We start from the raw sequence: 18,842 nt of genomic DNA, 5'->3' as shown, positions 1-18,842 counted from the left end.
GACATCGCAAACTACATAATAGTTATTAACCCCTGATCCACCCCCCACAACGCAAAGTATCAAATTACACTATTAACCCCTAATCTGCAAACCCCCCAACACAATCTACCTAAATAACCTATTAACCCCTAAACCACACACAACGCAAAGTATCAATCATTAAGCCCTCTAACCTAACACCCCCTAAGTTAACCCCCAATTACATAAAATAAAAAAAGACTATCTACATTTAAAATCAATAAACATTTACCAAAAATTAAGAAAACTAAATTAAACTATCATTACTAAAAATAAAAATCCTACCCTTACGCAAAATAAAAAACTAAGATTAAATAAATAAAAAAAAAAAAAAAAAAAAGGGGATTACAGGATTTTTTTTTAATCAAAAATAAAAATATTTAAACCTAATCTAATACCCCCTATAAAAACCAAAAAGCCACCCCAAAATAAAAACACCCACTAATCTAAGAATAAATTACCAATAGCCCTTAAAAAGGGCCTTTTGTAGGGCATTGCCCTAAAGTTTAACATCTCTTTTACTTTAAATTAAACCAATTATCTCCTAACAGTAAAAAACCCCCACAATAAAAAAAAACTAACTCTAAAAAAAAAACAAACAAAAACAAAAAAAACTTAAGTGGCATTTGTATGGACATTGCCCTTAAAAGGGCAATCAGCTCTTTTAGTGCTATTAAAAAAAAAAAAGCCCTAATCTAAAAAAAAAAAAAGTTGTAGTTTAATTGGTGTTAATTTAGGGGGTGTTAGGTTAGGGGGCTTAGTTATTAGATTGATACTTTGCATTGTGGGGGATTGGCGGTTTATGGGTTAATAGGTTAGTCGTTTGTGTTGGGGGGGATTGCGGATTAGGGGTTAATTATTATGTAGTTTGCGATGTGGGGGTTGGTGGATTAGGGGTTAATACATTTATTAGATGCTTTGCGATGTTGGGGTTGGCAGATTAGGGGCAAATATATTTATTAGTTATTGCAGTGGGGGGGATTGCGGATTAGGGGTGGATATTGCAAATGTGCTAAGTGTTTGTTAAGGCTTCTAGGGAGTTACGGTGCTGATATACTCAGCCCAAGGCTTGCTGCACCTGCCTATGTGTGGCGAGGTGAAAATGGAGTAAAACTTCTCCATTCTCGCCTTGTAAATCCTTGTGCTGAATATAAGACACTGACTCGCAACGCCGGTTCTATGCTAGTTTATGAGAGTAAAAAATGCGGGCAACGGGTAAAATATATGCGCGGAACTTGTATGCGGCACAGACTGCTAGAGTCTGCAAAAAATTGGCAAAGCTGCATATGTGATCAAGCCCTTTGTGTTTAATGTCCCTTTAAGATTTAGTGGTGTGGTTACATTTGAATTGATTGTAAATATAAAAAAAAGTCAGTCAAATGCAAATAATACACAAACAGTTTAATTTGACAAACTCTACTCTGTGCAACCCACCTGGATAGTGAGCTGCTTTGATAGAAGGGCCCCAATGGTATTACACATGGAGCCAAAAAAGGCATAAATATCCCAAAACACAGATTCCTCATAGCTGGACTTTCGTTTGCATCGCAAGTAAAAATGTCTGAAATAGAAAATACAGTTTTAAAATATCAGGCGTAAATATATTATTTCAAATCATTTAAAAATCAATTTACAGGGCAATATTATCTCCAGTAATATTTTACACGACCTATTGCGAGAAAATACTGGTTGCGCTAAAGTTAAATACACAGTAAGCAGGCGTTATTAACGTTGAAAACATTCACCTCAGAATGAATGTTGAAAAACTGAATTGTGACTTTTTTTTATATAATCTGTTCTCTATAGCGCTGCACACTTAATTAACGTCAGTTATAAACGTGTACGGAACATATAGATGGCGTTGCGCATGGCATCAGGTTTTAGGCACCATATAGGTAGTTTGATTCCCGGGCAGGTTGGTGGTGTAGAAAGTATGGAAGCTGGGACATTTTGCAGCAGTTTTAAAGCCTCAAACAGGTAATACTTTAAGTGCTTTAATTATTTTTCATATACAGTATACAATTATAATTTAGCAATTAAAGGGATAGAAAGGTCAATATTTAAAGGTATTTTTGCAATATACTTTCATTAGCAACATGCTTGTAGTAAAAGTTATTACTGGTTTTCGGTGGCATACCAGAGAATTTTTTGGATTTTTGCGATCACTCCGTTTAAACAGAGAGATTTGTTATTTATAAAAAAGCAAAAAGAAAGAAGATTCCACAAAATAAGTGCAATCTCAAAGTCTAGGATACAAAGCACATATAGACACAAGACCAGAAGGCTCAATGCAAAAACAATAAATCTTTATATATAAATATATATTACATCATGAAATGTACAATTCAATACATACAATAAATCAACCATACAAACACATTCACACTCATAAAAAGCAGCAGGAAGTTCTCAACTTGTTATTAAGGTGCACCATATGAGTCCAGAGACTGTAATTCCCAAATTTAACTGAATGTTGGAGCAAACCTTAGGATACATGCAGTTAATTGCATAAGCCAACCGTCATAGAGCAGGAATTGCACAGGAACCAAGCTTTGAAATCATGCAGTTAGTTGAGTAAGCCAGATGTCATAAAGCAAGAGTTATAGCGTTATTGCAAAAGTTCGTCAGTGCTATGTAAAATAATATGTTAAACTCATAAGGCTCATTCCTGTCCAAACATCCAGATGTTCTGTGTGAATAGTAGCAGCCATGCAGTAAAGCAAAGTTCATTCCTTTTAGTATTGCAAAAATAATAAAGCACAGTCTCTGTAACAAGAACTCAGTTGCAGTAAGAAAATATAAGTACTATACACGTTTCATTGGTGCATGTTCTCTTAATAAACAGAAAACCACAAACTGTATAAAGTCACTTTGCAAATATATGCTTCGTAAGCACATCACAACTCATCATAGACAGGTAATCACATACCAGCCGCATCGAGCGGCATACTTGTGTTTGAAACAGCGTGATCCTCATCCGTCTGTGAGTATGCAGTCAGAAGTGGCAAAGTGTCCCAATACAAAGATTCTTGGTGCTTGCTTTCAAACGGGGTAACTCTCCCCTTGAGCGGGGTTAAAGGGGAGAGTTACCCCGTTTGAAAGCAAGCACCAAGAATCTTTGTATTGGGACACTTTGCCACTTCTGACTGCATACTCACAGACAGAAGTGGAATCTTCTTTCTTTTTGCTTTTTCTAAATATGTCTTTCTAGGTTGCACTATAGTATTCATTATTCTTACTCTAGGTGAGCTTTACTAAAAAACCTTTTTGTAGATTTGTTATTTACCTATCAAAATTATAAATATATTTTAAGTAGACAACCCAAGGTATTGATCTAGACCACTGGTTTTCAAACCTGCCCGCAGGCCTCCCTAACAGGCCAGATTTTGAGGATATCTGAACTAGAGTACAGGTGAAATAATCAGCTGATCAGTAAACATGGTTATATTACCGGATTTCATCCAAGGTAATCCTGAAAATCTGATCTGTTAGGGAGGCCTGATGACAGCCTTGAAAAATGGCGATTGATGCCACTATTTGTCTGCCAGATACAAATCATATAACAAATGTTTTAGCAAATTTGGGTTTTTTCACTGAAATTTTTAGTGCAGTCATAAAAAATGGTTATTTAGTTTAGAGTGAATAGAGCGCTAGAGCTGTTAAATCCCAAACTCCCTATAAATATAAGCTCCTTCCAGCTTATATATATGTGAATAATCAGAAGAATTTGTATGGATATAGGGGCGTGATACACTTAAGGGATATAATTTAATTTTAAGGGTTACAGAATTTTCCAATATATTACTAAATAGTACAGATTTTCAGATTATTACTGAGTCCAATTTAACCGATGTATACAAGTGCAAAGAAAAAATGATAAAACTTATTATGTGAATATAACAGAGTGTGAAGGAAAAATTTAAACCGTTTAGAAGTTATACCTTTTGAAATAGTTTTATACTGCTATTTATTAGTGTATTGGTAAAAAGATTACCAAAAAGTGCCTGGTTTTTTTACAATGTATGTGACGGCGTGTTGCCTAATAACGAACCTAAGTGATTCAGAGGAAATGTGTCTCTAATCCATAACAGTGTGCTAATAGTGTAGATTTTCTATGTGAAGGATTTTTGGTGAAAATAATTGTGTAGTTTATGATGTAGATTTCCTATAGTCTACAATCAGCTGAAGAATTTTTGTGAAAATAATATTGTGTAGATGCTATGTAGCTGAATTCATAAATAAAAATATATAAAAAAATATATAAAAACAATAATTAATGACTTTAGATAGTGAGATTAAATTAACATAAAATTTATTTAAAATATATTGCTAAAAAATAATCCTCGTACTTGGTAATTACCACTTATTGTCAATATATCTCTGGGACGTCTCCCAGATTCAATTTGAGTATTCAGATAAACAAATAAACATATAAAGACCCTGTATATGTAGAACTGTTGCATGTAACTAAAAATGAACACAAGATAAAATTAGCGGAGAGTCCGTTTTAAAATCCCAAAAAGAACTCCAAATGTCTATTTGGCTTGGAATAGCTCCTATTTTTATATAAGGATTGAGAAGCTCAAAGCAGTTTGAGTTATAGTTTACTGCTTATAATTTTCTTAGTACCGCTCTTAGTGCTATGCACGCGGTAAAAGAGGTAAAGAAGTAACTATGTATTTGTTGAAAGCAATGTTAAGATATATCTGTTACAGACACTTTTGCTTGGAGCTTTTTCAGTATGTGGTTTAAAACAGTTAAAAGTTCATATACCGCTCTTGGTGCTGTGCACGCGGTAAATCAAATGACTTATTATGAACTCCAGAAAGATAAGGATTATTGTACGTTCACCTTTTCAATCAAAAGTGTCCCAGTTCGTATCAGATTAGTTTTACTTACAGTTCTTACTGTTATGGCAGACAGCACTATTGTGGCCGCTTACTGTTTCTCCATGATGTTCTCTCACTCCGTTGTTTTTCTTCGGCGTCTGACGTCACACTCCTCCGTGGGAGGTTGTCTTGCAATGGCAGTTAAATCGCTGTTCCATATACTGGCACTTTGTATTCCTTAGTGAAAAAAACAACTGCACTTAGTGCTTATGCATGCAGTTGGTAGTGAAGATCTTTAGCAATTCCCCAAGTAGTTGGTGGGATAGAGATGTAGAAAATTGAATAACCCGGGTTATTTTATTAATCTATATATTCAGATATGATGTGGATGTAAGTTCATAGATAAAATAAGTCACAGCTCGACGCGTTTCGTTCTTCTCAGAGCTTTATCAAGATGCTGGTGACTAGTAGTTTTTCTCTTTTTAAATGTCCTGCTTGATCCTTATTGGTTGTTTCTTGATTGTGTGTAAATTGGATTGTCTGATCTTTCCATAGTTACTCCGTTCTTGTTCCTGGAGTTTCCTCATATAGAAGTAGTTTAACTTGGTTGTTTTATAATTTTTTATATACTTAACAGGTAATTTTGATCCACATTAATTGTAAAAAATCAGAAATTAAATGTTTCTATTTTTTCTGGTTCGAATTTTCTTTTTTTAGGCTTTATTTCTTTAAGGTGGTATTGATGTGTATCACTGTATAATCGTTACATATGTATCACTGCTTAGTCGTTATATATGTATCATTGTACTGTTCTGTGATTTTTCTATTAGAAGAGACATAGTTTTATTATGTAGCTATAATGCATTTTTTTTATCTTATCTTAAAAAGCCTTATCATTATTCATTTGAGGAAAATTATGAAGCTGAATCAGCTTGTGTGTGTTTAGTGACTAAATAAAGTTAGAACACCTTCTCTTATTAGTAATTAATGGTTATATTCTTAGTTCCATTAGTTGTTTTTTATTCCCATAATCATGAGACTAATATATCTTGATGTTAGTATGATACATCCAGTTATTAATGCCTCAATCTATACGTTAACCTATAGTGATGGACAAAGAAATTTTTCTCATTATATGTTTCATCCTATGATATGTATATAACATTTTTTTTAAAAGTGTGTATGTGGAAGAAATTTTTTATTTCCTACTGTATATGGAATATGTTTATTAATTTTTATTTGGAATTTTATAACTCAAAGAGGAATGGGGACAGATCTAATTCAGAATTTAAACCTAACGGGGAAAGGGTATTGTATTGATATATTAACTCAGCTTCTTTTCTCAACAACTTTTTTTCCATATTCCCTCCTCTCCAGTGTCTTTATACTTTTTTTATTCCCCAGTATGTCAGGTCTTTATTGTTCCCTTTGTGTACATTCTTAAAATGTTTGTAAAGGTAGGTGTTATCCATTCCATTTTTTATATTATTCAGATGCTCCCTAATTCGATCTTTTAACATTCTTTTAGTTTCCCCAAAGTAAAATAAATTTCACGAACATTTTAGGATATAGATTACATTTTTGTTGTGCATCTTATAATATCTTTTATTTGAAAAATTTCTTCTGAATTATTTATTTTTAAGTTAGTTATTTTTTTACTATGATTGCAGGCCTTACAGGAGTAGCATGGGAAGAAACCCCTTATATTTTTACCCATTAGATCTTTTTGGCCTATCCTTGGTTGTTTAAGGTCACTGGGGGCCAGAATAGATTTCAAATTACTCGCTTTTTTAAAGATAAATTTTGGGTTTTCTGAAATTTTATCTCCTATTATTTCGTCTTCCCTTATTATATGCCAATATTTTTTAATGATTTTTTTGATGTTATGGTCTGCATGGTACTTCAATTTTTTCTGTATTTTTGGGTAGTTTTTCTTTATATGTGAGTAAACCATCCCTATTTGTGTTTTTAGCTTTATTCAGTGCTTTTTTTGTGATTTCAGATTTATATCCTCTGGCTAAAAATTTATTTTCTAACTTTTCTGCCTGTTCTTCAAAGTCAAAAGGCCTTGAACAATTCTTTTTTATGCGGAGAAATTGACCTAATGGGATATTCTGTTTCCATATGTCTAAATGGCAACTTTTTGAATGTACATAATTGTTTGCATCAGTTTTTTTAAAATGAGTTTTTGTCTCTAATTTGTTTTCACTGACCATTATTTCTAAGTCTAAAAAGATTATTGTATCCTTACTCCAATTTGAAGTGAAATTTAAACCCCAAGTATTTTTGTTCATGTTCTCGAACATATTGATTAGCCCTTCTTGAGTCCCTTCCCATATAATTAACAGGTCGTCTATATATCTTCTATAGAGCAAGATATATCTTAACATTGCTTTCAACAAATACATACCTCTTGTACCGCGTGCATAGCACTAAGAGCGGTACTAAGTAAATTATAAGCAGTAAACTATAACTCAAACTGCTTTGAGCTTCTCAATCCTTATATAAAAATAGGAGCTATTCCAAGCCAAATAGACATTTGGAGTTCTTTTTGAGATTTTAAAACGGACTCTCCGCTAATTTTATCTTGTGTTCATTTTTAGTTACATGCAACAGTTCTACATATACAGGGTCTTTATATGTTTATCTGAATACTCAAATTGAATCTGGGAGACGTCCCAGAGATATATTGACAATAAGTGGTAATTACCAAGTACGAGGATTGTTTTTTTGCAATATATTTTAAATACATTTTATGTTAATTTAATCTCACTATCTAAAGTCATTTATTATTGTTTTTATATGTTTTTTATATATTTTAATTTATGAATTCAGCTACATAGCATCTATACAATATTATTTTCACAAAAATTATTCAGCTGATTGTAGACTATAGGAAATCTACATCATAAACTGCACAAAATTATTTTCACCAAAAATCCTTCACATAGAAAATCTACACTATTAGCGCACTATTATGGATTAGAGACACATTTCCTCTGAATCACTTAGGTTCGTTATTAGGCAACACGCCGTCACATACATTGTAAAAAAAACCAGGCACTTTTTGGTAATCTTTTTACCAATACACTAATAAATAGCAGTATAAAACTATTTCAAAAGGTATAACTAACTTCTAAACGGTTTAAATTTTTCCTTCACACTGTTATATTCACATAATAAGTTTTATCATTTTTTCTTTGCACTTGTATACATCGGTTAAAATGGACTCAGTAATAATCTGAAAATCTGTACTATTTAGTAATATATTGGAAAATTCTGTAACCCTTAAAATTAAATTATATCCCTTAAGTGTATCACGCCCCTATATCCATAAAAAATGGTTGTTTGGGATCCCCTTTGTTCAGAAACAGCAGACATGCATGTCTCATTGGTTTTTGCTATTAGAAGCCTGCTAATTGCTGCTGCACACTACACTCCTGAAATTCCTGGCAGTGAAGGGGTTAATCAGTTATCGTGTAATTTTAATATTTGCTCAGTGTTGGGATTACCCCTCCCACACCCTGATCGTTCCAAAACTCTTTTCCCTCCCACCCCCCTGGTCACCACCATCTTACGTATTGGCAGACAGTCTCCCAGTATGCAGGTAAGGGCTTTTATTTTTAAAGTGCATGTAAAGTCAACCTACTTGCTCTGCATCATAGTGTGTATTTTATAAATTATACTTCTATTATCTAATTTGCTTCATTCTCTTGATATTACTTGCTGAAAAGCATATCTAGATATGCTCAGTAGCTGCTTATTGGTTGCTGCACAGAGGCCTCGTGTGATTGGCTCAAACATGTGCATTGCTATTTCTTCAACAAAGGATATCTAAAGAATTGAGCAAATTAGATAATAGAAGTAAATTGGAAAGTTGTTTAAAATTACACGCCCTATCTGAATCATGAAAGTTTAATTTTGACTAGACTGTCCCTTTAAGCATAGAGTTGCAAAAGATTAAAAAAAAAACGTGTAAAACATATTTAAAACCTAGAACACTTTGCACAACATATCCAGGTCAACTCAGTTTTGCAGCACACTTAGGTTACCTAATTTGAGCTCTTTTCTTTTTAGGGAGGGAAACAATTAAAAAAGAAAACAAAATAAATGATGGTTACATAATATGTTTTACTTTAATTAATTAAAGGAAATCTATGAGGACTGAACTTTGTCCTTTTTAAAATACCATATGGTATGAATATACATACTATACATGTTGTGTAAAGATCTGTGTGCTTATCTGCAGATAGCTCAGATAATAGTGCATGTGCAGGGAACCAACTGGTTTTGACCCGCTGTTCCCACAGCCCCACAAACCAATCAGGGTGACCATAGCTTTTTTTAAAAATAGTTTATAATTCAAAGTTTGCATCAGGGAGTGGAAGAGTTTAATGATAATTAATGATGTCATGGGAGTATTGTGATTTATCAGCAGATGTCGCAAATGCTAGATCAGTATATACCCTTCACTGCCATACTATAAATTTAAAAATAAAGTAAAAACACTCATGTATTAGGAGTCTAAAGGATCCCTGAACATAAAATATAGGGTAAATACACACACATATATATATATATATATATATATATATATATACACACACATACACACACACATATACATACACTTCTACTTACATATGCATTGCTTTTAAAATCACTTACGTATTACAGAATATATAAGTGAATTATTTTTAAATGGACATAAAATCAAACCGTGTATTTCACAATTCAGTAAGAGCATGCCATTTTACACAGCTTTCAAATTTACTTCTATTATTTAATTGACTTTGTAGCTTTGTTATAAAGCATGGCTAAGTAGGCTCAGGAGCAACAATGCACTACTGGAAGCTAGCTGCACACATGCCTTTAGTCATTGGCTTAGCAGAGGTGTTGATCCATTCTTAGTAGTGCATTGCTGCTCCATCAACAAAGGATGACAAGAAAATGAAGCACCTTTTATTTTATAATAGAAGTAAATTGTAAAGTAGTATCTGGATCATGAACGAAAAACTTTGGGTTTCGTGTCCCTTTTAAACAATAGGTTTTCGCAATTATTTTAAAATATTTAAATTGTTTCAAAAGATACCTATAAATGTGTTACATAGACTGTAGATAAAAGGGTATTTTGTGTTTAAAGATCTATAGTGCTTGGAGGTATATAAAATAAAGTAAACAGGAATTCTGGTTTACATGAACGGAATAAAGATCAAAATTGGAATGTACATAGGAACATTATACTTTCATTAGCAAAAATGCTTCAACTAAAAAGTTATTACTGTTGCAGGAGTATACGCAAATATGTTGTGAGTGGCCGGTGTACCAGCATACACCACAACTTCTCAGAGCCAGAGGTGGCTTGTATGACAAAGTAATGGTAAATTCTAGTGTTTTTAAAACACTAGGATTTATCATCACTAAAAAGAAAGGTGGCCTTTTATTCATTAGTTTAAAAAAAAAATCCTAAAGTATAGGTACCTTTATTTCGCCGCAGCTTTAGAGCTAACCTAAGTAACCTCTGGCCGCCCACAGCACAGCCAAGTTTTTTCAATGAGGTGACGTTTTCCCCCTCTTAGCAATAACCGTGATTACCCTATGGCATTATGCCGTGGGAAGCACAGCTATTGGCTACAAGGTGGGAACATCACCTCATTGCAAAATGGAGCTGTGCTGTGGGCAGCCTGAGGCGCTCAGGTTAGCGCTGAAGCTGTAGCAAAATAAAGTAGGTACCTATTCATCAGTTGTTGTTTAAACTAATGAATAAAGGTTGCCTTTATTTTTAGTGATGGTAAAACCTAATATTTTTGAAATGCTAGAATTTACCATCACTAAGTCCTCACTGCCACAATTACACGTAGCAGACATGGTGTTTGGATCCAGATCCTCGAGTCACAGATTGTATACGTGCATATGCTGCTGAAACTGTAATACCTTTTACTAATCTAAGTATATTGTAAAAATACTCCTAGTTAAAATTTGTTTAGCTCTTTAACGTGCAAAACTACCCATATTATTAAAGGGACAGTAAACTCAAAAAAAAAAAAAAAAAAAAACTTTGTTTTAAATAGGGCATGTAATTTTAAACAACTTTCCAGTTTACTTTTATCACCAATTTTGCTTTGTACTCTTGGTATTCTTAGTTAAAAGATAAACCTAGGTAGGCTCATATGATAATTTCTAAGCCTTTGAAGGCCACCTCTTATCATATGCTTTTTTTATTTGCTTTTCACAACAGGGGAGAGCTAGATCATGTGATTCATATAGATAACATTGTGATCACGCACGTGGATTGTGGCAGACACTGCACTAATTGGCTAAAATGAAAATCAACAGATAATAAAACGTCATGTGATCATGGGACTGTCAGAAGATGCTTAAAAACAAAATTAATCACAGAGGTAAAAAGTGTATTAATAGAACATTGCTGGTTATGCAAAACTGGGGAATTTGTAATAAAAGGGATTATCTATCTTTTAAAACAACAAAAATTCTGGTGTTGACTGTCCCTTTAAGGGTTTAATTCTCTGCCTGAAGTTTCTTTTAAAGGAATAGTCTGCTCCAGAATTTGTATTGTTTAAAAAGATAGATAATACCTTTATTACCCAATCCCCAGTTTTGAATAGCCAACACTGTTATATCAATATACTTTTTACCTCTGATTCCCTTGTATCTAAGCCTCTACAGACTGTCCCCTTATTTAAAGGGACACTGAACCCAAATTATTTATTTTGCGATTCAGATAGAGCATGCAATTTTAAACAACTTTCTAATTTACTCCTATTATCAAATGTTCTTTATTCTCTTGATATCTTTATTTGAAATGCAAGAATGTAAGTTTAGATGCAGGCCCATTTTTGGTGAACAACCTAGGTTGTCCTTGCCGATTGGTGGATAAATTCATCCACCAATCAAAAACTGCTGTCCAGAGTTCTGAACCAAGAAAAAAGCTTAGATGCCTTATTTTTATATAAAGATAGCAAGAGAACGAAGAAACATTGATAATAGGAGTAAATTATAAATTTGCTTAAAATTGCATGCTCTATCTGAATCACAAAATATTTTTTTGGGGTTCAGTGTCCCTTTAAGTTATTTTGACAGACATGCATTTTAGCCAATCAGTACCCTCTCACAAGTAACTCCAAGGGTGTAAGCACAATGTAATCTATATGGCACACATGAACTAACATCCACTAACTGTGTAAAACTCAAATGCATTCAGATAAGGAGGTGCCAATCTAGGGCTTAGAAATAAGCATGAGCCTACCAAGGTTTAGTTTTCAACTAAGAAAATGTAATGATAAAAGTAATTTAAAATTAGAGGTCCTATATGCATCATGAAAGTTAAATGTTGACTAGACTGTCCCTTTAAGGATTGGTTTGTTTTGGTTCAAATACATTGGAACCTCTTGATATTGTATCACAGTGCCTGATGGATGCACTTTCAGCACTTCCCTGCACAAATACTGACAATCCTCTCCCTACAGAGCTACACTTTCCTCAGATCTCTATATCCGCCTCAGATGTATAAAGTCACATGACATTATTAATAGAGATTTTAAAATACTCTGACGAATAGCAGCTACGATTTCTAAATGTAAACATCACTAAATGATTATTTGTAAACCAACTGCAACTTCTTTTTCCCTAGGAGGGAATCACTAAGAATGTCCTGGGTCCATCCTACATTATAGAGCACATTGGCAGCTGTTATATAAAATGTTTTACCAACACGAGGCACAGAACAGATCTGCCTATGCCCTGTAAAGCGTTAAGAAGAATAAGAGATTTGGATTACAGGATGCTAGACGTGAACCAGAACAGGAAGGACAGGAGCCACAACCCAAAAGACACGCAAACTCTCTCCTGAGCGAAGCAGGTGATCAGATAGTCCCAGTTCCACAGCCCATGGCCTGGCTCTTCCTCCCCGGTTACGTTTAAGGCTCCTTCCATCTGTCCTCACGCCGTTTGACGGGTCATCCTGCTGATGGTGCCCGGTGCATATTAACTTGCGTGTGCGACAGGATGAAACCTAGAAGTGCACAGGCGGCTGCTCCTATGCATACTGTTAGTTTAACAAGGCGCAGCAGTGGGATAGTGTGTGGGTGTGGCCGTCTCCTGCACCTGACTGCCTATTGCACCTTTTGTTCTATCGTGTCTGATATTTGTCTGTGTTGTAAGGTGTGTGCTGTATGCAGCTTTTTTATACTCAGCGGACCCACAAACAGAATTAGCCTCCGGATCTCTCAGCCCAAACATGAAAATCTTATCTGGTAACCAGGAAGTAAAGTTGCAGCACGAGTCACACGACCCTATAAAGTTTACCCACCTCCTGGCATATATATTTGAATGTAGCGCCTTTTTAATGTTTTGGGGATAAATAAAAAAGCATTTATGTTTGTCACATCTATCCACCAATACAGCTGTGGGAGTACTCCTTATTAGAGACTGTTATTTTAATTAATGTTCAATTCAAATTATTGTGCTTTATTTTGTCTGCTTTTCCTAAAATGTTACTCTGATTATTCTGTTTTCACTGACCCAGCAAGGCAATAGTGCATGCTGCCAGATGGAAACCTGACTATGCAATATCTTAGAATAGATTATGATTACTTAGATTATGAGCTCCTACCTGAGCACTGCAAAAGAAATGAGATAAACATACCAAGGAGCTTTACAAACAATATGTCTCTGGATGGAAAAACAATGCAAAAAAGGTTGCCACACATTGCAGTTTCGAATGCTTTTAAATTATTTGTATGCATATTTTTGGCAAGACCGTCCTTGATTGCTAATGTAGACTATATGTAAAATGAATTTAATGACCTATTAGCCTTTTTTAATTAAAATTCAGACCTAACATACAATTTTAAATAACTTCCCAAATTACTTCTGTTATCTAATATGCTTTGTTCTCTTAACCCCTTCCCGTTGTTGGGACATTCCTTGCCTGCTAACTGTGCTGGGCTTTAGCACTGTTAGGACGGCATGGAACGTCCTAGCCGTTTGGCTGACCCTAGCATCATAGGCACTCCCCCCTGACCTGATCCCAGCCATCATTGAAATCACACGATCGCATTATTTAAATTTTTACTTATTTATTTACATCAGAACTTTTTTCCAATGTAGTCAAATAAGTTCCGTCAGGAAAAGGTTAATATTCTTTGTTGAAAAGCATACCTAGGTAGGCCCAGGAGCTGGGAGCTAGCTGCTGATTGGTGGCTGTACACATATGTCTCTTGTCATTGACTTAACAATGTGTTTGACTAGCTCCCAGTAGTATATTGCTGCTCCTTCAATAAAGGACACCAAGAGAAGCAAAATTGATAAGATAAGTTAAATGAAAAGTTGTTTAAAACTGTATGTTCTATCTGAATCATTTGAGGAAAAAAAATGTTCATGTCCCTTTACACAAGCATACTAAACATAAAACTCTGAACAACTCATAATTTAAGAAAGTACCTTGAAATAACATTACAAAAGTTTTGAAACTTATCCTAGTCATAGCTGCATTTTTAATGTATATTTCATAAAAAAAATACACATATTTGGTGATGTTTCGTAATTCTAGTAAACCAGGTTTTACAGGTAGTCGATACAGACATTTTCCTTTAAAGGGACATGAAAGTCAAATTAAACTCTTATGGTTCAGATAGATCATGTTGTTTTAAGAGACTTAAAGGGCCATAATACCCAAATGTTTAAACACTTGAAAGTGATGCAGCATAGCTGTAAAAAGCTGACTAGAAAATATCTCCTGAACATCTCTATGTAAAAAAGAAAGATATTTTTCCTCAAAAGTTCCTCAGTAGCCACCTCCCATTGTAAAGGATTTCTAAGCAGCATTTTAGTGTGTCTGTCCTAGGACAGCTTAGGGGATGAGCCTTGTGAACTCTCATATTATTTCACCAATCAGGTAAAGGAAGCTTACTATGAAATCTCATGAGAGTTAAGTCAAATCTCATGAGATCACAGTAAGAGTTCATGACCTCAGCACTGCTGATGCTGATTGGCTGCTGTTCATTTCTTCATTTTTTTTTTATTTTTACCTGCAGCTGGGAGCAGGTGAAGTATAACTTTTTACACAGAACTTACTCTGCTGAGCTGAGGAGATTGTGAGGTAAAATATCTTCCTTTTTTATATAGAGATGATCAGGTGATATTTTCCTGTCAGCTTTTTACAGTTATACTGCACCAGTTTCAAGTGATTTAGCATATGAGTATTATGTCCCTTTAATAATTTATTCTATTATAAAAAAACATAATTTATGTAAGAACTTACCTGATAAATTAATTTCTATCATATTGGCAAGAGTCCATGAGCTAGTTACGTATGGGATATACAATCCTACCAGGAGGGGCAAAGTTTCCCAAACCTCAAAATACCTATAAATACACCCCTCACCACACCCACAATTCAGTTTAACGAATAAGCAGTGGGGTGATAGAAAAAGGAGTAAAAAGCATCAAAAAAAGGAACTGAAAATATAATTGTGCTTTATACAAAAAAACATAACCACCATAAAAAGGGTGGGTCCCATGGACTCTTGCCAATATGAAAGAAATTAATTTATCAGGTAAGTTCTTACATACATTTTGTTTTCTTTCATGTAATTGGCAAGAGTCCATGAGCTAGTGACGTATAGGATAGTAATACCCAAGATGTGGTACTCCACAGAAGAGTCACTAGAGAGGGAGGGATAAAAATAAAAACAGCAATTTTCCGCTGAAAAAATTAAATCCACATCCAAAAAAATTAGTTTTTCTCATAATTGAAAAGATAAAAACTTAAAACATAAGCAGAGGAATCAAAATGAAACAGCTGCCTGAAGAACTTTTCTACCAAAAACTGCTTCAGAGGAGGCAAATACATCATAGACCAAGTTGCTGCTTTGCAAATCTGATCAACTGAAGCAAAATTCTTAAAAGCCCACAAAGTGGAAACTGATCTAGTAGAATGAGCTGTGATTCTCTGAGGTGGGGCCTGACCCGACTTCAAATAAGCCTGATGAATCAAAAGCTTTAACCAGGATGCCAAGGAAATGGCAGAAGCTTTCTGACCTTTCCTAGAACCAGGAAAGACAACAAATAGACTAGAAGTCTTCCTGAAATCTTTAGTAGCTTCAACATAATATTCCAAAGCTCTTACAGCATCCAGAGAATGTGTAAGGATCTCTCCAAAGAATTCTTAAGATTAGGACACAAAGAGGGAACAACAATTTCCCATTTAATGTTAGAATTCACAACTTTAGGTAAAAATTTAAATGAAGTCCGCAAAACTGCCTTATCCTGATGGAAAATCAGAAAAGGAGACTCACAAGAGAGAGCAGATAATTCGGAAACTCTTTTAGCAGAAGAGATAGCCAAAAGGAACAATCCTTTCCAAGAAAGTAGTTTAATAGCCAAAGAATGCATAGGCTCAAAAGGAGGAGCCTGTAAAGCCTTCAAAACCAAATTAAGACTCCAAGGAGGAGAGATTGATTTAATGACAGGCTTGATATGGACCAAAGCCTGCGCAAAACAGTGAATATCAGGCAGCATATCAATCTTTCTGTGAAATAAAACAGAAAGAGCAGTTATTTGTCCCTTCAAGGAACTTGCAGACAAACCGTTTTCCAAACCATCCTGAAGAAACTGTAAAATTCTAGGAATTCTAAAACAATGCCAGGAGAATTTATGAGAAGAACACCATGAAATATAAGTCTTCCAAACTCTATAATAAATCTTCCTAGAAACAGATTTACGAGCCTGCAACATAGTATCAATCACTGAGTCAGAGAAACCTCTAGGATTAAGCACTAAGTGTTCAATTTCCATATCTTCAATTTTAACCATTTGAGATTCTGATGGGAAAACGGTCCTTGATACAGAAGGTCTAGTCTTAAAGGAAGTGACCAAGGTTGGCAACTGGACATCCGGACAAGATTCGTATACCAGAACCTTTGAGGCCATGTAGGAGCTACCAGAAACACAAACGATTGTTCCATGATGATCTTGGAGAGAACTAGAGGCGGGAAGATATAAGCAGGTTGGTAAAACCAAGGAACTGCTAAAGCATCCACCGACTTCGCCTGAGGATTCCTGGACCTGGCAAGTACCTGGGAAGTTTCTTGTTTAGATAGGAAGCCATCAGATCTATTTCTGAAAGACCCCACATCTGAACAATCTGAAAAAACACATCTGAATGGAGAGACCACTCCCCCGGATGTAAAGTCTGACGACTGAGATAATCCGCTTCCCAATTGTCTACACCAGGAATATGTACTGCAGAAAATAGACAAGAGCTGGATTCCACCCAAGAAAGTATGTGAGATACTTATTTCATAGCTAGGGGACTGTGAGTCCCACCCTGATAATTGACATATGCTACAGTTGTGATATTGTCTGTCTGAAAACAAATAAATGGTTCTCTCTTCAACAGAGGCCAAACCTGAAGAGCCCTTAAAATAGCACAGAGTTCTAAAATATTGATTGGTAACCTCGCCTCTTGAGATTTCCAAACCCCTTGTGCTGTCAGAGATCCCCAGACAGCTCCCCAACCTGAAAGACTTGCATCTGTCGTGATTACAGTCCAGGGTGGACGAACAAAAGAGACCCCTTGAACTATACGATGGTGAGCTAACCACCAAGTCAGAGAGAGTCGAACATTGGATTTTAAGGATATTAATTGTGATATCCTTGTATAATCCCTGCACCATTGATTCAGCATACAAAGCTGAAGAGGTCTCATATGAAAACGAGCAAAGGGGATTTTGTCCGATGCTGCAGTCATAAGACCTAAAACTTCCATGCACATAGCCACTGAAGGGAATGACTGAGACTAAAGGTTTCGACAAGCTGAAACCAATTTTATTTGTCTCTTGTCTGTTAGAGACAGAGTCATGGACAGTGAATCTATCTGGAAACCTAAAAAGGTGACCCTTGTCTGAGGAATCAAGGAACTTTTTGGTAAATTGATCCTCCAACGATGTCTTTGAAGAAACAACACTAGTTGATTCGTGTGAGATTCAGCAGAATGTAAAGACTGAGCTAGTACCAAGATATCGTCCAAATAAGGAAACACCACAATACCCTGTTCTCTGATTACAGAGAATAGGGCACCGAGAACCTTTGAAAGAATTATTGGAGCTATCGCTAGGCCAAATGGAAGAGCGACAAATTGGTAATGCTTGTCTAGAAAAGAGAATCTCAGAAACCGATAGTGGTCTGGATGAATCGGATTATGAAGATATGCATCCTGTAAGTCTATCGTGGACATATAATGACCTTGCTGAGCAAAAGGCAGAATAGTCCTTATAGTCACCATTTTGAAAGTTGGCACTCTTACAAAACGATTCAAAATTTTCAGATTCACAATGGCCTGAATGAATTCTCTTTCTTTGAGACAATGAATAGATTTGAATAAAACCCCAGACCCTGTTCCTGAAACGGAATTTGTATGATTACCCCTGAAAGCTCTAGATCTGAATCACACTTCAGAAAAGCCTGAGCCTTCACTGGATTTGCTGGAACGTGTGAGAGAAAAAATCTTCTCACAGGAGGTCTTATTTTGAATCATATTCGATACCCTTGAGAGACAATACTCTGAATCCATTGATTTTGGACAGAATCTACCCAAATGTTTTGGAAAACTTTTAATCTGCCCTCCACCAGCTGAGCTGGAATGAGGGCCGCACCTTCATGTGGACTTGGGGGCTGGCTTTGGTTTCTTAAAAGACTTGGATTTATTCCAACTTGAAGAAGGTTTCCAATTGGAACCAGATTCTTTGGAAGGATTGGCTTTCTGTTCCTTATTCTGTCGAAAAGAATGAAAATGATTAGAAGCTTTAGATTTACCCTTAGATCTTTTATCCTGAGGTAAAAAAACTCCCTTCCCCCAGCGACAGTTGAAATAATAGAATCCAACTGAGAACCAAATACATTATTAACTTGGAAAGAAAGAGATAGTAATCTAGACTTAGATACCATGTCAGCATTCCAATATTTGAGCCACAA

The 18,842-nt window shown here is 35.2% G+C and overlaps 1 protein-coding gene across 2 annotated transcripts in view; it reads right to left on the bottom strand.

Annotated features, from left to right (window-relative positions):
• The window catches only part of TMEM44 (transmembrane protein 44), a 319,479-nt gene extending 306,470 nt beyond the window's left edge, over positions 1–13,009 (bottom strand). For both annotated transcript variants that reach the window (XM_053710206.1, XM_053710207.1), the window contains exons 1-2: positions 12,646–13,009; positions 1,453–1,579 (exon numbers count right to left, since the gene is read on the bottom strand). In XM_053710206.1, the coding sequence (XP_053566181.1) occupies positions 1,453–1,579; positions 12,646–12,800 (282 nt within the window). In that variant the 5' untranslated portion in view covers positions 12,801–13,009. The remainder of the gene's footprint in view (positions 1–1,452; positions 1,580–12,645) is intronic.
• Between the last annotated feature and the right edge of the window lie 5,833 nt (positions 13,010–18,842).

The sequence above is a fragment of the Bombina bombina genome, chromosome 4, assembly GCF_027579735.1.
Source record: "Bombina bombina isolate aBomBom1 chromosome 4, aBomBom1.pri, whole genome shotgun sequence".
Taxonomy (NCBI): domain Eukaryota; kingdom Metazoa; phylum Chordata; class Amphibia; order Anura; family Bombinatoridae; genus Bombina; species Bombina bombina.
The sequence above is the reverse complement of the archived record's forward strand: the minus strand, read 5'-3'. Positions and strand labels throughout refer to the sequence as shown.